The sequence below is a fragment of the Equus caballus genome, chromosome 11 (assembly GCF_041296265.1).
Source record: "Equus caballus isolate H_3958 breed thoroughbred chromosome 11, TB-T2T, whole genome shotgun sequence".
In the NCBI taxonomy this organism is placed as follows: domain Eukaryota; kingdom Metazoa; phylum Chordata; class Mammalia; order Perissodactyla; family Equidae; genus Equus; species Equus caballus.
Window position 1 is genome coordinate 2,679,848 of NC_091694.1, and position 16,348 is coordinate 2,696,195.

A 16,348-nucleotide genomic window follows, 5' to 3' on the forward strand; every position below is an offset into this window, starting at 1 on the left:
ACTTTTGTTAAGAAATTTATCTGACGAGGGGCCAGCCGGGTGGCGCAGCGGTTAAGCGCGCATGTTCCGCTTCAGCGGCCTGGGGTTCGCCGGTTTGGATCCCAGGTGTGGACACGGCACCGTTTGGCAAGCCATGTTGTGGTAGGCATCCCACATAAAAAAAAAGTAAAGGAAGATGGGCATGGATGTTAGCTCAGGGCCAGTCTCCCTTGGCAAAAAGAGGATTGGCAGCAGATGTTAGCTCAGGGCTAATCTTCCTCAAAAAAAAAAAAAGAAATTTATCTGATGAAAGTCTCCTTCCCATCTTGGCTGGCATTAAGAGAGATGAGATTCTCTCACTAGATGAATTTACTGCATCAGAGCACAGCTGGAACTAACCCAGACATCCAGCAGCAATCCCTGACCGAACAAAACAGATGTAAGACATTGCTAATTAGGAAAAGAGCATTTTTATTGCAGACGTTAAAAAGACAAGCTTAAAGACTGATGTGTCTTTACAGACACTGCACTCAGATGCTTTTTGAAGGCAAAAGTGGGGAATCGCGAGGCCCCATCACAGCCCCTACCCCACAGTCCTGCAGAACACCCACGATACACACCAGTTTCGAAGGCCTCTTTGGCGGTGCTGGATTCCCTTCCAAGACTTCAACGACATACAAATGGCACGGGTTCCGACGCCACATTTTCCCATTGATATCCATTAAGTACTGTAGGATGAGGAGTTTGAAAAGAAACACCCAAACTCCAGTCTGCACCTAAAGCCAGAAATGCTTGGTTTGTAAAGACTTACAGGGCGATCCGTCCTCTCAACCCTAGGCCCCTCTTATGTTCTTTGATACAATGACACTGAGCATCAATACACGTAGGAAGAAGAAATTCTTTATACGAGGGAGGAGGCAGGGCAGGATGTGGCCACTCGTCTGGAACCCCGGGGCACTTACAGAAGAGGTCACATCGAAGTGGAATATCATGGGTCTCGTCCAATACTGGGCGTCCAGGAAAGGCAAGAGGGAGCCCAGGACTTGATTCTCGTCCACCTGTGGGTCGATCAATCGAATGACCTTTAGAGGCACTTTTTTTCCAAGAAACTTCTTTTTCAGTTTGTCATGCAACCTCTTCACATAGAGAGACTTTCCTGTAACGTTAAAATATGGAAATTAGGTGTCAGGGCTGTGGACAAAGAGTAAGAGAATCCAGAAAGATTCACTTCCAGTCACCTCTGTAAAAATTCAGAACTGATACAACCCTCGGATACAGAGGGCTGGCTAAGGGACGTGAGCATCTGAAGATTTTGGTATCCACAGGGGTCCTGGAACCAATCCCCAGGATACTGAGGGCTGACTCTGTACCTCCTCCTGCTTCACAACCTACATCCACCCTGGAGTGGCCAATGTGGTTACAAAGGCAGAGGAAACTGCAGAGAAGCCTGCACAGAAGGGGATGGCTTGGCTCCCAGGAATCGCCTGAGCTGAAACCAGGTGAGAAAGGGCGTCCCGTTCCAGGACGAGGCCTGATTTACAACTTCGGGTGAGTCAAACCACCCTGGGACTCAGTTTCCCAACTTGCAGAAGGGCTTCATCTGAGTCACCCCTGTGGGGCAGAGAAGGGCCATCAGGTGGCCCTGGGACATGTGAGACCCATCCACCCCAGCAGATATCATTACCAACACCCGCTCTCTCCGAGGCCACGATCCCAACACACATCCGGTCCCTGAACACGGCGGCCGCCGACGGGATCTGCTCTGGGACCCGGTAATGACGTGCCAGGTAGGCCTGGATGGCCTCCAGGGGCGCCTGGGGAGTGAAGAGGACTTTGTGCTGGCTGAAGGCCGAGGGGAGGTAGCAGTGCTCCCACTCGCAGTCACAGACCATCACGAGCTGGTAGTCCTCCCGGGGGCGCTGCGTGCGCAGGCTCTGGAAGAGCACCTCTGCCTGGCAGGCCACGTCGTAGCTCAACTGGTCTGCGTACAGCAGGCTGTACACCCTGTGCCCCCAGGAGCCCAGGGTCAGGCAGCGGCGCAGGAGCAGCGCCACCTCCTCAAACGTGGTTTCCGGGGTGCAGAGCAGCACCTCGTCATAGCTGGGCAGGGGCTGGCTTGGGGTCTGCATGTAGATGGCCAGGGCAGCCGGCAGCACCTCAGAGTGGCCACAGACGACAAGGTTGGGCTGGCCGACCTGCAGGCCTTTTGGGAGCTGCCGCTCCACGGGAGGCCCACCCATCCTCGCTAGGTGGGCCAGACAGTGGCCAAGGGCCTCCAGGTCCAGGCAGTGAGGCAGGAAGACACTCATGCATGTCATCGACTGTTCCATGATGACCCTCAGCTTGTCCAGCAGGCCCAACTTAGAGGAGAGCGTCAATCGCAATTCTTCAATCACCGCGCTCCCCTGGTGACTGGTGGCCCTGCCATCGGGCCCGCTGCAGGCCCGGAGGATGTCCCTTGGGCTGCAGTTGCTTTTGATGAAGGACAGCATGGTGAGGGTGGCATCCCTGGGCTTCTCTCTCTTGAGCTCTGTGCTCAGGTGAACCAGCTGCTCGTCTGTGTAGTAGTTGAGGTAGAAGTGCTCAGCTCGCTTCTGCGCCACGAACCCCTTCCAGCAATCCAGGAAGTGCTCCATCTGCCTGCAGAGGGCCTCCAGCAGCTCGGCCACCGGCCCGCGGCCCGTCAGCTGGCTCACCAGCCCCAGGCGGAAGTCCATCCGGATGGACACGCCCTCCCGGGGGGCGCAGTACACCTCAGCCACCCAAGCCCTGAACAGCATGTTTCCAGCAGAGTAAAGGTTTATAAAGGACTGGACGAGCCTCTGCACGTTGGAAAACACCTGTTGTAAATGGAACGAGAAGGCAGAAATCACAGAGCTGTATCAGGGAGGCGACACATCGGCCTAGAATAACAGACAGATCTATAGTTTGAAGGACTGGAGCTCATGTCTTCCCACGGCTCACTGCGACCTCAAACACCTGAGACTGATCACAGCAGCCCTTCCTCCCTCATTTACATAACTGGCCTCAGAAGAGGACTCTCTTGAGGAAGGAGTAAGTTGTAAAGATAAAGGATATCATTTATAAAGCACGAATGAACTTTAAAGAAAAAACCCATGATAAAATTGAGAGACTGTTACATTAACCAACAAGCCTTTATCAATGTGGTTACTTTTGATTTTGATGAAGGATGCCCATCTAAATCTTTAAGTATTTTTGAATTCTTGCTAATTTACAGAATAAGTGAAGCAATTTAAGTTTCTTTCTAAGAACGATCCATTGGGTTTTCTCCTCTTCAGTGTAGTAGATTAACTGCCAAATCGGTCTATGGATCTCAGGAAGCAACTACTGACCAAAGGGGCTGTCATACTTCAGACCTGTCTCGGGGTCATGAATTTGGATTACAGGCAAATGTGGAGGACAGCCGCTGGCTCCACTCTCCATGGATGTAAAAGTCAAGCGATTCCTATCAATTAAATCCAAACCCAAACCTTGTTAGGTTCTCAGTCAGCTTGGCTGTGAGGGGCCTCAGCCCAAACAGATGAGGTTATACCTGCTTCGCTCCAACCTAAAGACAACTCCTCACCTCAGAAAACAGCTCTACTTCAGTGTTTTTGTGATCTTTCTTGCCAGACATCAGCATCAATTTGTTCAAAAGCTCCTTCAGCTCTTCTAAAGAGTAGTCTCGCACATCCTGATGGTCCCCGTGGCTCTCAGGGAGGATTAAACGCAGAACCGTGTCTGGGGAAATCTGCAGCATAGTACACATTTAGGAGTTGCTTTTCTGGAGGCAGAAACCCCCCCGTTTACAGCAGCCCGTAAACGCACTTCCAGCTGGCCTGGGATGTGTGGTGGCTCACCTTCTGGCCATCTCTGGGTGCCTCGATCACATAGATGCCTCTGCTGTTGATTGCTGTTGCCAGCGACAAGGATGAGAGTTCGACAGACCCGTGACTTTCCCTCACTGTTTGCAGCCACTCCAAGTTCCTGGCAGAGTCACGCTGTTGAGACAGGAGGAGAGAAAATGGGCACTAGTCTGAGCGATCATCTTTCTCTTCCTCCTGCATTTTCCTCCCACTTGCGCCTTCGAGGAGTGAACCCCCCCTCCCCTTCTCCGGCTCAGTGCACAGTCACCCCGCAGGGCAGGACTTCCTGACCCACTGCCCACGACTCCTGTGTGGTTGGGCCTGTCCCTCTCAGCAAACTGGTCACCCGGTGCTGCTGTTCCGTAAAGGGCTGTCTGCCCGCATCCCCACCAGCGCCTGGTGCCTGGCTAGCACGTGGAGGACCCGGCTTATATTTATGGATACATGGATCAGGGTAGAAAGGCACAAACCCGGCTCTCCTTGGGAAAGCCTCATTCTGCCGGGCCCCCAGCTTCAGGGGAGGTGCTGGATATAACAGGGCTGTGCAGCCTTATGTTCTAAGTGTCCTTTTGGGGTCCCCAAGTCCAGCCAGAAGAATTAAGGAAAAATCTGCAACAAAGGCTTTTTGTTTGGACGTGAGCTTCCAGCAGAAAAAAAATGAGAGAACAGCTCTATCTGCTCGTTCCATTTCTTTTCCTCCCTCACCCCTCACGGAGCTCCAGCCACCCTGACAATCTCTCTGCTCGTTAAGCAAGTGACCTGGTACCGGTCTGCCCGGTCCCTGGCGCACATGGTTCACTTAAACTGAAATGTAAATTTTTTCTGATAAAAAATTAATCCATACCAATTGTGGAAAATACCAAAAAGTATACAGAATTAGGTAACAATTACCACCACTGAGAGAAAACTCCTGGTAACATTTTAATATATTTTGTTTGTCTTTTTTCCAATACATTTTGCATAGCAGAAATTGCTCTTATTTACACACAACTTTGTATCCCACTTTCTAACATGACAAGATAGAGACAGCCTTTCCATATGTGAAGGAAAAATGCTTCGAAACATCATTTTCAAGGACTGCGTAAAACCTACCACATGAGTGTGTGACAATGCCAGCAGGCCCCAGTGCTGCTAAGCAAGGCTCTAGGAAACCTAATCTGCTTTGGAGCCAGAAATGAGACTTACCAGTTTACTGGGCAGGTGTTGGTCATTTTCCAGAGCCTTCCACAGTTCTTTCACCTGTTCCATGAACTCGTCGAAACCTGCACTCCTGTCCAGCTTATACAGCAGAGGAGCGTAGCCCTGCACGGCGTCATGGAAGCAGGCCACCCGGTCCACGTCGATGTCATTCTCACCCGCCGAGATGGAAGCCAGGTCCACAAACACCTTCAGCTCGTTGATGCCTTGGGGCAAGAAGAGGCAGAAAGCGTGAGGCTGCACCATGATGGTGGGACACTCAAACCTGGACAAACCTTATTGCAGCTTTAAATGGGTTTTGAGTGGAGTTTGACAGTTTGATCCACTTTCTGCTTTCAATAAAAATCCGGGGCACCTTTTCTTTTGCCATTTATGTCGGCACCACCAACCAACACATGAGCCTACCGAACAGCAGCAGCATCCAGCCCACCACAAGGCATGTGAGGGCCTTGTGCATTTAATCCACACATCACCATCTCATAGAAAGGAAACAGGCTCCGCTGCCAGGTACCATGCTGACAGTTAACGACAAAATACGGAGAGCATTCTCTCTGGGTTACTAATCAGAGAATGCACATCACCGGGGGCCAAGGAGCCCACAGACGAGCGCAGCCAGGCTCCGGAGGGGAGAGGGCAGCCGTGCCCCTCCGCACACCAGCACCTCCTGCGCCTGGCCTCACCTCTGCTTCTCCCCTCTACGAATCAACTCCGCCAAAGCCTCCTACGCCTTGGAGCTCAAAAGGCTGCCAAACCCTCAGCTGGAAGAGAAACGCACAGCCCGATGAGCTGACGTAACTGAGTCTCCCTGAGCGGGAGCTGGCCTCGGCCCCCGGTGAAAACCAACCCAAGGAAAAAGCTGAAGGGGGCAAGGTTTTTAGGCAAATGACCCCCAGCTGTTCACAGCAAGCATCCAGAGGGGGGAAAGTAGCCAAGGGAAGTTTTTACACCAGAACATGAGAAATAGTGTCCTGACAGAGATTCTACCAACAACCAATGAGGCATATGCCACACATGGACTTCAAGAACGCAGATGTCTGTCTGATACCGGCCCTAAATGCAGTTTCCCCACATTAAATCCAGCATATATGGGGTTAAAACCAAAACACTCATTCCCTGCTTACTCTCTGGCTTCCTGGCTCCAGAATCCACCATCCTCCATGGAGACAGACACCATCAAGGACAAGCACCTGGACTATCTCCTCCCCACAAAGAAACACAGGCTGGTGGGAAAGCTGCTGACCAGCAAGGTCATGGGCTCCCTCCTCTCTGCAAGCAGTCTCAAGGCCAAAGACAGGCTGGTGGGAAAGCTCTGACCAGCAAGGCCATATGCTCCCCCTCCCCTACCTAAAACCCCAAATAAAAACCCTTCCTTTTAGCTTTCCGGGAGTTTGGGATTTTAGCGTTAGCTGCCCTTTCTCGTTGCTCATCACTGTGCAATAATAAAATTCCTACTTTCTTCCACTAACCCCTCCCCCCCCCCCCCCCCCCGGGTGTCAGAAATTGGCTTGCTGCGCAACGGGTGAGCGAACTCACCTCAGGTTCGATATCATATCTGTCCCTCACACCACACACCATCAAGGAGGGACTGCCTGGAAAGCCACCCTGTGAAGCGTCTGAAAACTCTCCAGACCCCTGACAACCTTGACGATGGATCTTACCTCCAAGAGCCTCCTGGACCCAGGAAATCAACTCCTTACTCAGGCACAGCTCCCTCAGACATTGGCACCGGCTCTCACTGAGGTCCTCCAGCAGCTTTTTGGCACGGATAAGCTGCTGGCTGATCCGGTCCAGTTTTTCATGGCGAAAGTCCTCAAAGCCATCAGTCTGCAAAACAGGGCTCTACTGTGGGCTGGAACTGGCTACCTGGAACCCCAGAGTCTGAGCAACAACACTGACCATCCCGATGACAGGCAGGCGAAGCTCTTATCCCGGAACTGGACGCTGTAGCATCCACCGCTGTCCCCCTCAATCAATAGTAACTACTAGTCCTCTGCACCTGGCATTCTGCCAAGCAACTAACACAAGAACCCTGCCGGGTACGTACTGTTCTTTTTCCTGTTCTATAGGTAAAGAAACGAAGGCCCAGAGCAGAGACCTACTCAAGAACACGCTGCTGGGATATGCAAGCTTAAGCGTGCATAATCCCAAATTTTGTGCTAAATTTTGATCATCATCATGCCTATCTACATTATGATACAGCTCATAGTACACCAAATGCTCGCCTAAGAGAACAGAAGCAAAAACCCCACTTTTTCACTCAACAGAAATAATTTATCGTGTGCTGCTCCTGGGCACCAGGAGATGTGAGTGGAGAGCCAACAAGACAAACCCCTTTGTTACTCCTCCAACCTAAAGAGATCAGATTAGTCTTTACAAAAACCCGCAAGAGGCCCACTGCCCTTCCCCAAACGCTTGACCCTCACGTCCACCCAAGAAAACTCTCCCCAGCCCAGGAGCAGCCACGCTATTTATAACAAGAGTGAAAACAAAGCCCTCGGCACATTCAGGCATCAAGCTAAATACAAACAAGAACTCCAGAAAGGAGCTGTGAAATCACCCTGCCCAGCTTGGAAAGCCAGAGAGCCCCCGGCTCCCCACCCCCACACCAGGACACTCACAAAGTTCAACAAAGTGCAGAGAACACCGAAGTCACCCGTCAGGCCCAAACTCTCTTTAACCTCCAAGATGACCTTGGCTGAGTTAACAGCCTGATGCAGGTGATGGTACTCCTTGATCTGCCCAACTCGCTCCTTGATCCAATCCTTCGTGTCCTGGCGATCCAGAGCGCACATGATCCTGAGGTCGGAGGCAAGGTCGCTGTATTTATTCATGAAGTCTCTGAAGACGGCATCAATTTCCCCAAAGGTGACCTCTCCTGACTTCAGATCGTGATACAGTTTAGTAAACTTTTCAATACAAGGATGATACAAATCTTCATACGCCTCTTCAAGCTGAAGTATTTGCCTCTCCGACTCCTCCACAGGCTCGCTCAGCGACTCTGCAGCTTCTGCCCAGAACATCTGGAAGATGTGGCTGTCCTGTAGCAAGTCTATCATTCTGGCCATTTCTACGACTTGGGGGCTCAGGTTGTAATGTGTTGTCCACTCCAAGTCTGAGGTGAGGGACACCCTCGGTGTCACAGCTTCGTTCAATCTTTTACTGCTGAGGTCTTCCAAATGTCTTTCTTCGATCTCTCCAAAATCCACTTTTGAAACCATAAGAAAAGGTCAGAAGTCAAACCTCTGGTCACACTATCATTTTATTTCACTTTCCAGTATTTACTCTCCTCTTACTGCTCTTAAGGAAACTCAAGTGAATATGCCTGCTGGCATTTTTTCTTAGTAAGAATCCACGTCTTCCCCCCCACGCCCCCCAGCTTGTTCATCAATTTTTACAACAAAGAAAGCATTGTAGGGGCTGGCCCCATGGCCGAGTGGTTAAGTTCGTGCACTCTGCTGTAGGCGGCCCAGTGTTTCGTTGGTTCGAATCCTGGGCGCGGACATGGCACTGCTCATCAAACCACGCTGAGGCAGCATCCCACATGCCACAACTAGAAGGGCCCACAACGAAGAATATACAACTATGTACTGGGGGGCTTTGGGGAGAAAAAGGAAAAAAATAAAATCTTTAAAAAAAAAAAAAAGAAAGCATTGTAACTTCTGGGTGAAGATGACAGTTTGAAAACCGTGCCTGCTTTCACTACCCCCCCCAATCCTGCTCCAACGCCAGAAGAGAAATAGTTTTTAAAAAGTCATGAACTGACAGGGCTGGGAAGAATGGAAGGCGAAATCACAGCCACACAATTCGGGAAGTTGCAAAGTAGCTGGGCCAGCGGCCCATGATGTCCAGGCCTGAAAGCGTGGACACAGCGCGGTGGGGAAGGCCGAGGGTCGGGCGGTTTCTATCACAGATTCCCCCAAAACGCTGACCCTGCGCGGGTTGCCGGGATGTGGGAGGTGCTGACAAAGGAAGGGGGACTGGGCTGAAGTCTGCTTAAGGTTGTCAGACCGGCTGCTTCCACCCCCACCAGCATCTACACAGGAGGCTGATGGCTCCCCTCCACCCCAGCAATTGGCAAGTGGGGTATCTTCTAGAGAGGACAACATGGAGGGTTCTTGGATTGGAGGTCTCAGGTCCATGGGAGAAGAAAGGCATTTCCAGACTCTTTCTCAGGAAGCTGACAGTAAGGAATAAGGAATGGGAAGTCACAAGATACAGGAGAAGAAGGAAGGCAGGAGCAGCCGTGGAAAGCAGAAGGAGTGGACGCTGAGAAGCCTCCAGCCTCTCTTCTCTCTCGACTCTCAGAGACCCGGCCACTGGGCTCAGAGCCTCCAGGCAGGAGACCAGAGGCCTGAGACACCAGCCATGAGGAGGCCCATCACACCCCAGAGCGCTCAGTCAGGTGGCTGCAGCTCTAAAGATCAACAGAAAAACAAGGATTTCCAGATGTATGGGGAAAGTCTTTAATGCGAAAAATGGATATTAAAACATACTGACAGGGGCCGGCCCTGTGGCCGAGTGGTTAAGTTCGTGCACTCCACTTCCGCGGCCCAGGGTTTTGCCAGTTCGGATCCTGGGCGCAGACATGGCACCGCTCGTCGGGCCATGCTGAGGCAGCATCCCACATGCCACAACTAGAAGGACCCACAACTAAAAATATACAACTATGTACTTGGGGCTTTGGGGAGAAAAAGGAAAAATAAAATCTTTAAAACATACTGACCTGACAGATAAAAGTGAGTCGGAGGAAACAGGAAACTACACAAGAAAAAGAAAACCTCCAAACCAAAAATATCAGTAATCTCAGAAAGATAAGATACTGCCACCATGAACAAGAACAGGATAGTATAGAAACTGGATCATTCGAGAAAAACAGGACTTCCTGCAGACTAAATACACTATATGTGAGAAGCAAAATGAAGAATTTAGTGGAAAGACTGGAAGGTCAGGTTGAGGAGATTTCTCAGAAAGCAAAGCAAAAAACAAAGAGATGGAAAATAGGAGAGGAGAATTATGGAAGTTAGATGACCATTCCAGGAGGTCTAATATCCAATTAATGTGAATGCCAGCAAGAGAAAAAATAATCAACTAAATAATTCAAGGGAATTTTCCAGAGCTCAAGGACCTGGATTTCTAGATAGAAAGAACCACCTAATTATGCCCAAAGCAATGGATGAAAAATAGACTCCTATCGAGGTACATCATTATGAAATTTCAGAATACACGGGACCAAAAAACCCTCCAGAGCTTCCAGAGGGAAAACACATTGCACGCAAAGGATCAGTAAGGAGCCAGCCCGGATGGCCCAGTGGTTAAGTTCAGTGCACTCTGCTTTGGCAGCCTGGGTTCAGGTCCTGGGCATGGAACCACACCACTCATCTGTCAGTAGCCATGCTGTGGCGGCAGCTCACAGAGAAGAACTAGAGGGACTTACACTAGAAGATACAACTACACACTGGGGCTTTGGGGAGGAAGGGGGAAAAACGAGAGAGGAAGATTGGCAACAGATGTTAGCTCAGGGCGAATCTTTCCCAGCAAAGACAAAAAAAAGGATCAGTAAGGAGAATCACACCAGCTTCTCAAGAGCAACACTGCAGACAGCGGAGCAACACACTCAAGATCCCGACGGAAAAGGGTTTCCAGTCTGTAATTCTGTACCTAGCCAAACGATTCACCCCGTGTGAGGGCAGACGTGTTCAGACACGCAGGGACTCAAGAAGCGAACCTCCCATGCCCCCTGCTCAGGGAGGCAGCAGAGGACGTGTTCCACAAAACCCAGGAGTGAGGGAGAGGGTGGTCACGGGACCCAGGAAACAGAGCTAAGCGAGGAGAAGCCAAACGACAGCGGCGGGACAGTGAAGGAGGACTCCAGGACCACGTCCCTCCAGTTCGGGGGGTTCCTTCCGAAAGACCAAACTGACCATCCTATGAGGGAATTTGAAGAGCTGGTCAAAGTCTGGGATTGAACTAAAAATAAACACAGTGGAAACAAAGCCTAGGACAAGACAAGAGTTTTAATTCTAGAGAAAACAAAGTTTGTGCAAGAAACCTAAGACAGCCATGGTCCGTTTCACCGCTCGGCTGTGAACAGCGCATTACACAGCAGTGACGACTGCAACCCTGAAGCGCGATCTGATTAAAGCCGGGATGTGAGGGGAGTGAAGGGAGGCTGGAATGGTTAAGTGTGTAGGGCGGAGACTGGAAAAATAGATCTAAATCCGCATCTTCCACAATGGATAATGCTTAAACCTGAAAAATCAAGGAGATATTTAAGTGTGTTCTTGAGGTACAGGAGTAACCTAAGATACAGGAGTAGCTTAGCTGAAGGTCAGCACAGGGCAGAAAGCCTCCCCTCCAGCGGCACGTGCTGCTGTGGCGGCCCGCGTTTACTGTCTTCCCCGCTGACGCTGTCACCCTTGGGACCCTCGACTTGGTTTATCGTAGTTCTTAAGAATATCACCTTTGATCCGGTCTTTCACCTTTCCACACAGCTTCAGGAGACTGTCGACATATCTCTTATCTTTCTTTAGAGATATCAGTTCATTCTCTCTCCTATCCAGCACTTCCCCCATAGCATAGCGTTTCTCCTGGGGAGAAAGATTTTTTCTCTCTGGAAAAAAAAAAGAAGCAACCCAATAGAACAAACAAAGATATCCTTTGCCATGGCAAATCATTTCTTCCACCTCCCTTTGAATACACTCCATGTTCAGGGTGACGAGGGGAGGAACAAGGAGGCCACAGCCACTCAAACGAGATGTCCACGTGCTCAGCAGCACAAGACAAAAACAGAGCAGATACTCTGACTTTGTTATTATTTTATCACTTATCCATTGTTTTCCTGAGAATCAGAAACCATCCCGTCAACTTAGTGGCAAGAAGGGTCACTTGTCATAAAGACGACAAAGATGACCCCTCTGCAAATACAGCTAACGCAGGCATTCCGCAGCCTGGAGATTCCTCACCAGCCCGAAGCCTATCTCTCAACCTGATACTCACTTAATTGCCAGATTTTGAGAAACTGACTCCTATGCTTCATGATCAGCTCCAGCTGTCCGACTAAGATCGTTCTGTTCAGGAGGTCCTCGGTAACTTTTGTGAACACAGAGTCAGCAGTAGCCATCAACTTCTTGCCTTCCTCTGTAATATTTGCTAATATCTTCTCATCGGTTCCTGATCAAGTTAAGAACAGAGTTAAAACAGTGGGTGCCTCACATCTTCCCACCTTGTCTCTATTAAGCACGAAGGTTCCTATAACCTCTGCCCCCACTCCATGCAACACAAGCAAAGTCACTCGTACTTCTAGACGCGCTCATCTCTTGACTCGATTCTGCCATCGCCCAGGAGGTTTAGGAGGTCCCAAATTCATTCCCCAAATGACCTGCTCCTTCATGAAGGTGATTCCTCCAACGGCGAAGTCAGCCAGGATAAATGTATTTATCAGGTTTTTAGAACGTGCGCCCCCTTCAGTATACTGAAAATGTCTCTAAACTATCCACACTGTCCTTTAAAATTCCGCCGCCTCAGAAGCCGTGCAGCGGCAGAATGACCGCCCCGGGGATGCATTCCCAGCCAGCGGGGGCATCCGGACGGGTTCAAGGATGCGTTTTCACAGCACGTGGAGACAGAGAAACATCAGTGTGAAGATTTTATACTCTGCACATCTTGGCTATCTTGCAAAATTCTGAAGGTGAATTTTAGGTTCAATTTAGAGAGCAGAATTTTTAAATATGCTTAGTTTAACCACCAAAAGATTTCTCTCCCCGTATTACTGGGGTTGTACAGTATTATGAGAAGACCAAATTTATCACTGCCATTAAAAACAAATATAGCAGCTTTATTTACAAACGTAAAATCTTGAAAGCATTCAAGATGTCCTTCAGTAGGTGAATGGAGAGACAAACTGTGGGACATCCACACAATGGAATATCATTCAGTGATAAAAAGAAACGAGCTATCCAAAGGGAGCTCAAATGCATGCTGCCAAGTGAAAGAAGCCAATCTGAAAAGGCTGCGTACTGCACGATGCCAACTCCATGACGTTCTGGAAGAGGCAAAACTAGGGGAGGGGGTGAACAGGTGGAGGGAACTTTTGAGGCAGTGAAACTATTCTGTATGATATTGTAAGGATGGGCGCACATCATCATATACTTGTCAAAACCCACGGAACTGTACGGCGCCAACAGCGAACCCTAATGAAACTGTGGACTTCAGTTATTAATAATCTATCAATATTGGTTCATCAGTTATAACAAACACCACACCACAGCAAGACGTTAATAACGGGAAATTTTGTGTGGTGGGCAGGGGGGTGGTATAAATATGCAAATCTTTGTACTTTCTGCTCAGGTTTTCTGTAAACCTAAAACTGCTCTGAAAAATAAGGTCTATTAATTTCAAAAAACACAAATGTAATCTTTTCTAGTGAGTAGCTTTTAATAACGTACATAGAAGTCCCACATCAACTATCTTATTTTATCCCTACAACAACCCTGACCTTAGCTTTTTTTCCGGCAATCCCAGTAACTTGATGAAACTGAGCCTTAGAATAACCTAACCTGGGATTTTTAGATCCAAATCCATGCTTTTCCACTCAATCTACTGGCTTGCACATAAACTTGAATATAACATTTTTAGGGCAATACATCATCTCCCCCTCTTCGATCACGAAACCCTCGAGGCACCAGGGTGGGGTGGGGTTTTGGCTGAGGTCATCAATACGGATCGGACATTGATGTTGATCTCAAGTAACAGAGAGCAGATTTGAGAGCTAGACACACTTGGGTTTGGACTCTGATTCTTTTTTTTTTTAAGGTTTTTTTTAAATTGTTTTCCTTTTTCTCCCCAAAGCCCCCTGGTGCATAGTTGTATATTCTTAGTTGTGGGTCCTTCTAGTTGTGGCATGTGGGATGCCACCTCAGGGTGGCTCAATGAGCGGTGCCATGTCCACACCCGGGATCTGAACCAACGAAACACTGGGCTGCCTGCAGCGGAGCACGCAAACTTAACCACTCGGCCACGGGGCCGGCGCCCGGACTGTCATTCTTAATACTTATTATCTTTGAGACCTTGGGTAAGTCACATTCCATTCTTCACCTCAGTTTCCTCATCTGAAAACTGGGGATCTTAAGGAGGCCTTTCAGTGTCCCCTCAAGGACGCTATGTCAGCACAGTAGCTGGTGTACAGCAGGTATTCAATGAATGGTGGCTTTCACTATTAATTCTTGTTTATAACACAAGATACCTAGAGCCTTCCTGGGTCCCTCCACCCAATCTGCTTCCTTTGTCAAATGTCTGTCAACCCATCCTTACTGAGGATCGGGTCGAATACTCTACCCACAGGTCAAGAAAGCACCAAGCGGACGGAGCAGTTGTTGTCGCCAGCACCCCCCCGTCAACACACCGTACAATTTGAAGAGCTGCCTGATGTCTGGCCCCGTGAGCAGGTGCTTTAAAACCTCATCCAGGTCATCCACAGCTTCGCCGTTGTTTCTCGGCCATGACTTAGTGATCACGGCGGACACAAGGGTGCCAAATTTCTGCAGGTCACGATACGAGATTCCCTCAAGGATACTGGTCTGAGACTATAAGAAAATGAAGAAGAAGGAAATTTAGGATTCTTTTTATTGGTGTGTTTTTAAATAATGGAAATAAATGACTCACCCAATAGCATGTCAGAAACCTTTTGTGACTAGTTTTACAAAACCTCAAGAAAAGCAATAGAGTATAAAATGCTTGACTTTTCTTAGGGCATTTCCGTTCCCTGGGTACACTGTCTCCTCAAGTGGTGTACACCAGAGGTGTGCAGATGTGCACACACAACCCACAATCACACCCTTCGTTCTGCTCATCGCCAGGTTCGACATTTTTTTCGGACGTTCATATCATGAAAAACACCGAACGTAACAAGTGAACCACGAACGCATGACATAGTTTGTATTCCTAAACTGTAGTTCTTTCAAAGGCCACCTCCAAACAGCACAGACGTTTTAATTCTTTCTGATTCCTCACCAAGAAACAAAACGTTTTCTTTCTTGAGGTTCAAAGCTTTTACAAAAAGAAATTAGCAAATGAACAGGGTTAGTTTACAATAGCTACTTTCTGATATTTAAAAAGATAAAAGAAAGCCTTATCCAGAGACATATGAAAAGGGTTACACGCCATGACCAAGTGGGATCTATCTCAGGGATGAAAGGGTGGCTTCACTAACTTACAAAGGCAGGTCCTGTAACACACCACATCAGCAGAAAAAATACGACCATCCCCACAGACCAAGAAAAAGCACTTGACGAAATCTAACAGTTTCATGATAAAAACACTCACAAACAAGACCAAAGGGCAGTTCCTCAATGTGACAAAGGGCGTCTCTAAAACCCCACAGCTCCCATCACCCTCAGAGTGAGAGGCTGAGAGCTGTCCCCTGAGACCAGAACAAGACATGGATGCCCGCTCTCGCCACTTCTACTCGACATAGTGCTGGAGCTTCTAGCCAGTGAAGTCAGGCAAGGAAAAGAAACAAGAGGCATCCAGATTGGAAAGGGAGAAGTTAAACGATCTCTGATATGACATGATCTTACAAACAAAGAACACACACAGTAGGACGTCGTCCTGAAGGACAGCGTAGGGCAGAACCCCTGCTGACTTTGCAAACACCCTAAGCAAAATGATAGAATCTTTTCAACTTCACACATTTTTCTTCCATAAATGCTTTATCAACCTTTGCAGTCTTTTACTACGTACGAAGCCAGTGCTAACAGACAACCAACCGGCAGCAGTGGTAACAACCGGGGCATTTAGGAGCAGCCTGCCAGATGGCTGGATTCAAGGTCACCGGTGAGCGGCTGTGATTTCTGGCACAGAACAACCTGTAGCAGCAGGAAGCTGAGTGGCATTTCAAGGAGTCGGTTGAGGGTACTGGATTTCAGAACCGTTCCTCTAAGTTAGGGAGAGCGCCACGCAGTGCCCAATCTTTAAGTTGGCACAGGGTCTCAGAACCAGTGGGCACTTTAATTGCCGCCGTCAGAAGGCAGCTGTGGACCCCAGCATGATTCCGAAGTGGGAGAAGTCGTTCACCTGGCACGCCGAGCTCACAGCTTCAATGACACACTTCTCAAAGCATTTCGACACACTGTCTTCTGAGCCTGCGGCATCCCAGGCGGTGTTGCAGAAGGCAGAGATCTGTGAGAGAGGCTTCTCCTGCAAGTGGGGAAGAAGAGCGGTGAGAGGTCTTGGGTGCCGCACTCTCAGGCTCTACGGAATGAAAACACCCGAGTTATTCTCGCTTTCCCACTATCCTACTGGTTCCCCAT

The 16,348-nt window shown here is 49.1% G+C and overlaps 1 protein-coding gene across 11 annotated transcripts in view; it reads right to left on the reverse strand.

Moving 5' to 3' along the window:
* RNF213 (ring finger protein 213) overlaps positions 1–16,348 on the reverse strand; it is a 115,260-nt gene that overhangs the window by 51,277 nt on the left and 47,635 nt on the right. For all 11 annotated transcript variants that reach the window (XR_011422749.1, XM_070225819.1, XM_023651845.2 and 8 more), the window contains 12 exons: positions 16,113–16,235; positions 14,443–14,623; positions 12,039–12,212; positions 11,503–11,652; positions 7,661–8,247; positions 6,701–6,866; positions 5,031–5,248; positions 3,840–3,980; positions 3,566–3,730; positions 1,664–2,819; positions 942–1,135; positions 600–755 (listed from right to left, as the gene is read on the reverse strand). Coding sequence is in view for 10 of the 11 variants with exons in the window: in XM_070225819.1 (XP_070081920.1) it covers positions 600–755; positions 942–1,135; positions 1,664–2,819; positions 3,566–3,730; positions 3,840–3,980; positions 5,031–5,248; positions 6,701–6,866; positions 7,661–8,247; positions 11,503–11,652; positions 12,039–12,212; positions 14,443–14,623; positions 16,113–16,235 (3,411 nt within the window). In the remaining variant the exon portion in view is untranslated. The remainder of the gene's footprint in view (positions 1–599; positions 756–941; positions 1,136–1,663; positions 2,820–3,565; positions 3,731–3,839; positions 3,981–5,030; positions 5,249–6,700; positions 6,867–7,660; positions 8,248–11,502; positions 11,653–12,038; positions 12,213–14,442; positions 14,624–16,112; positions 16,236–16,348) is intronic.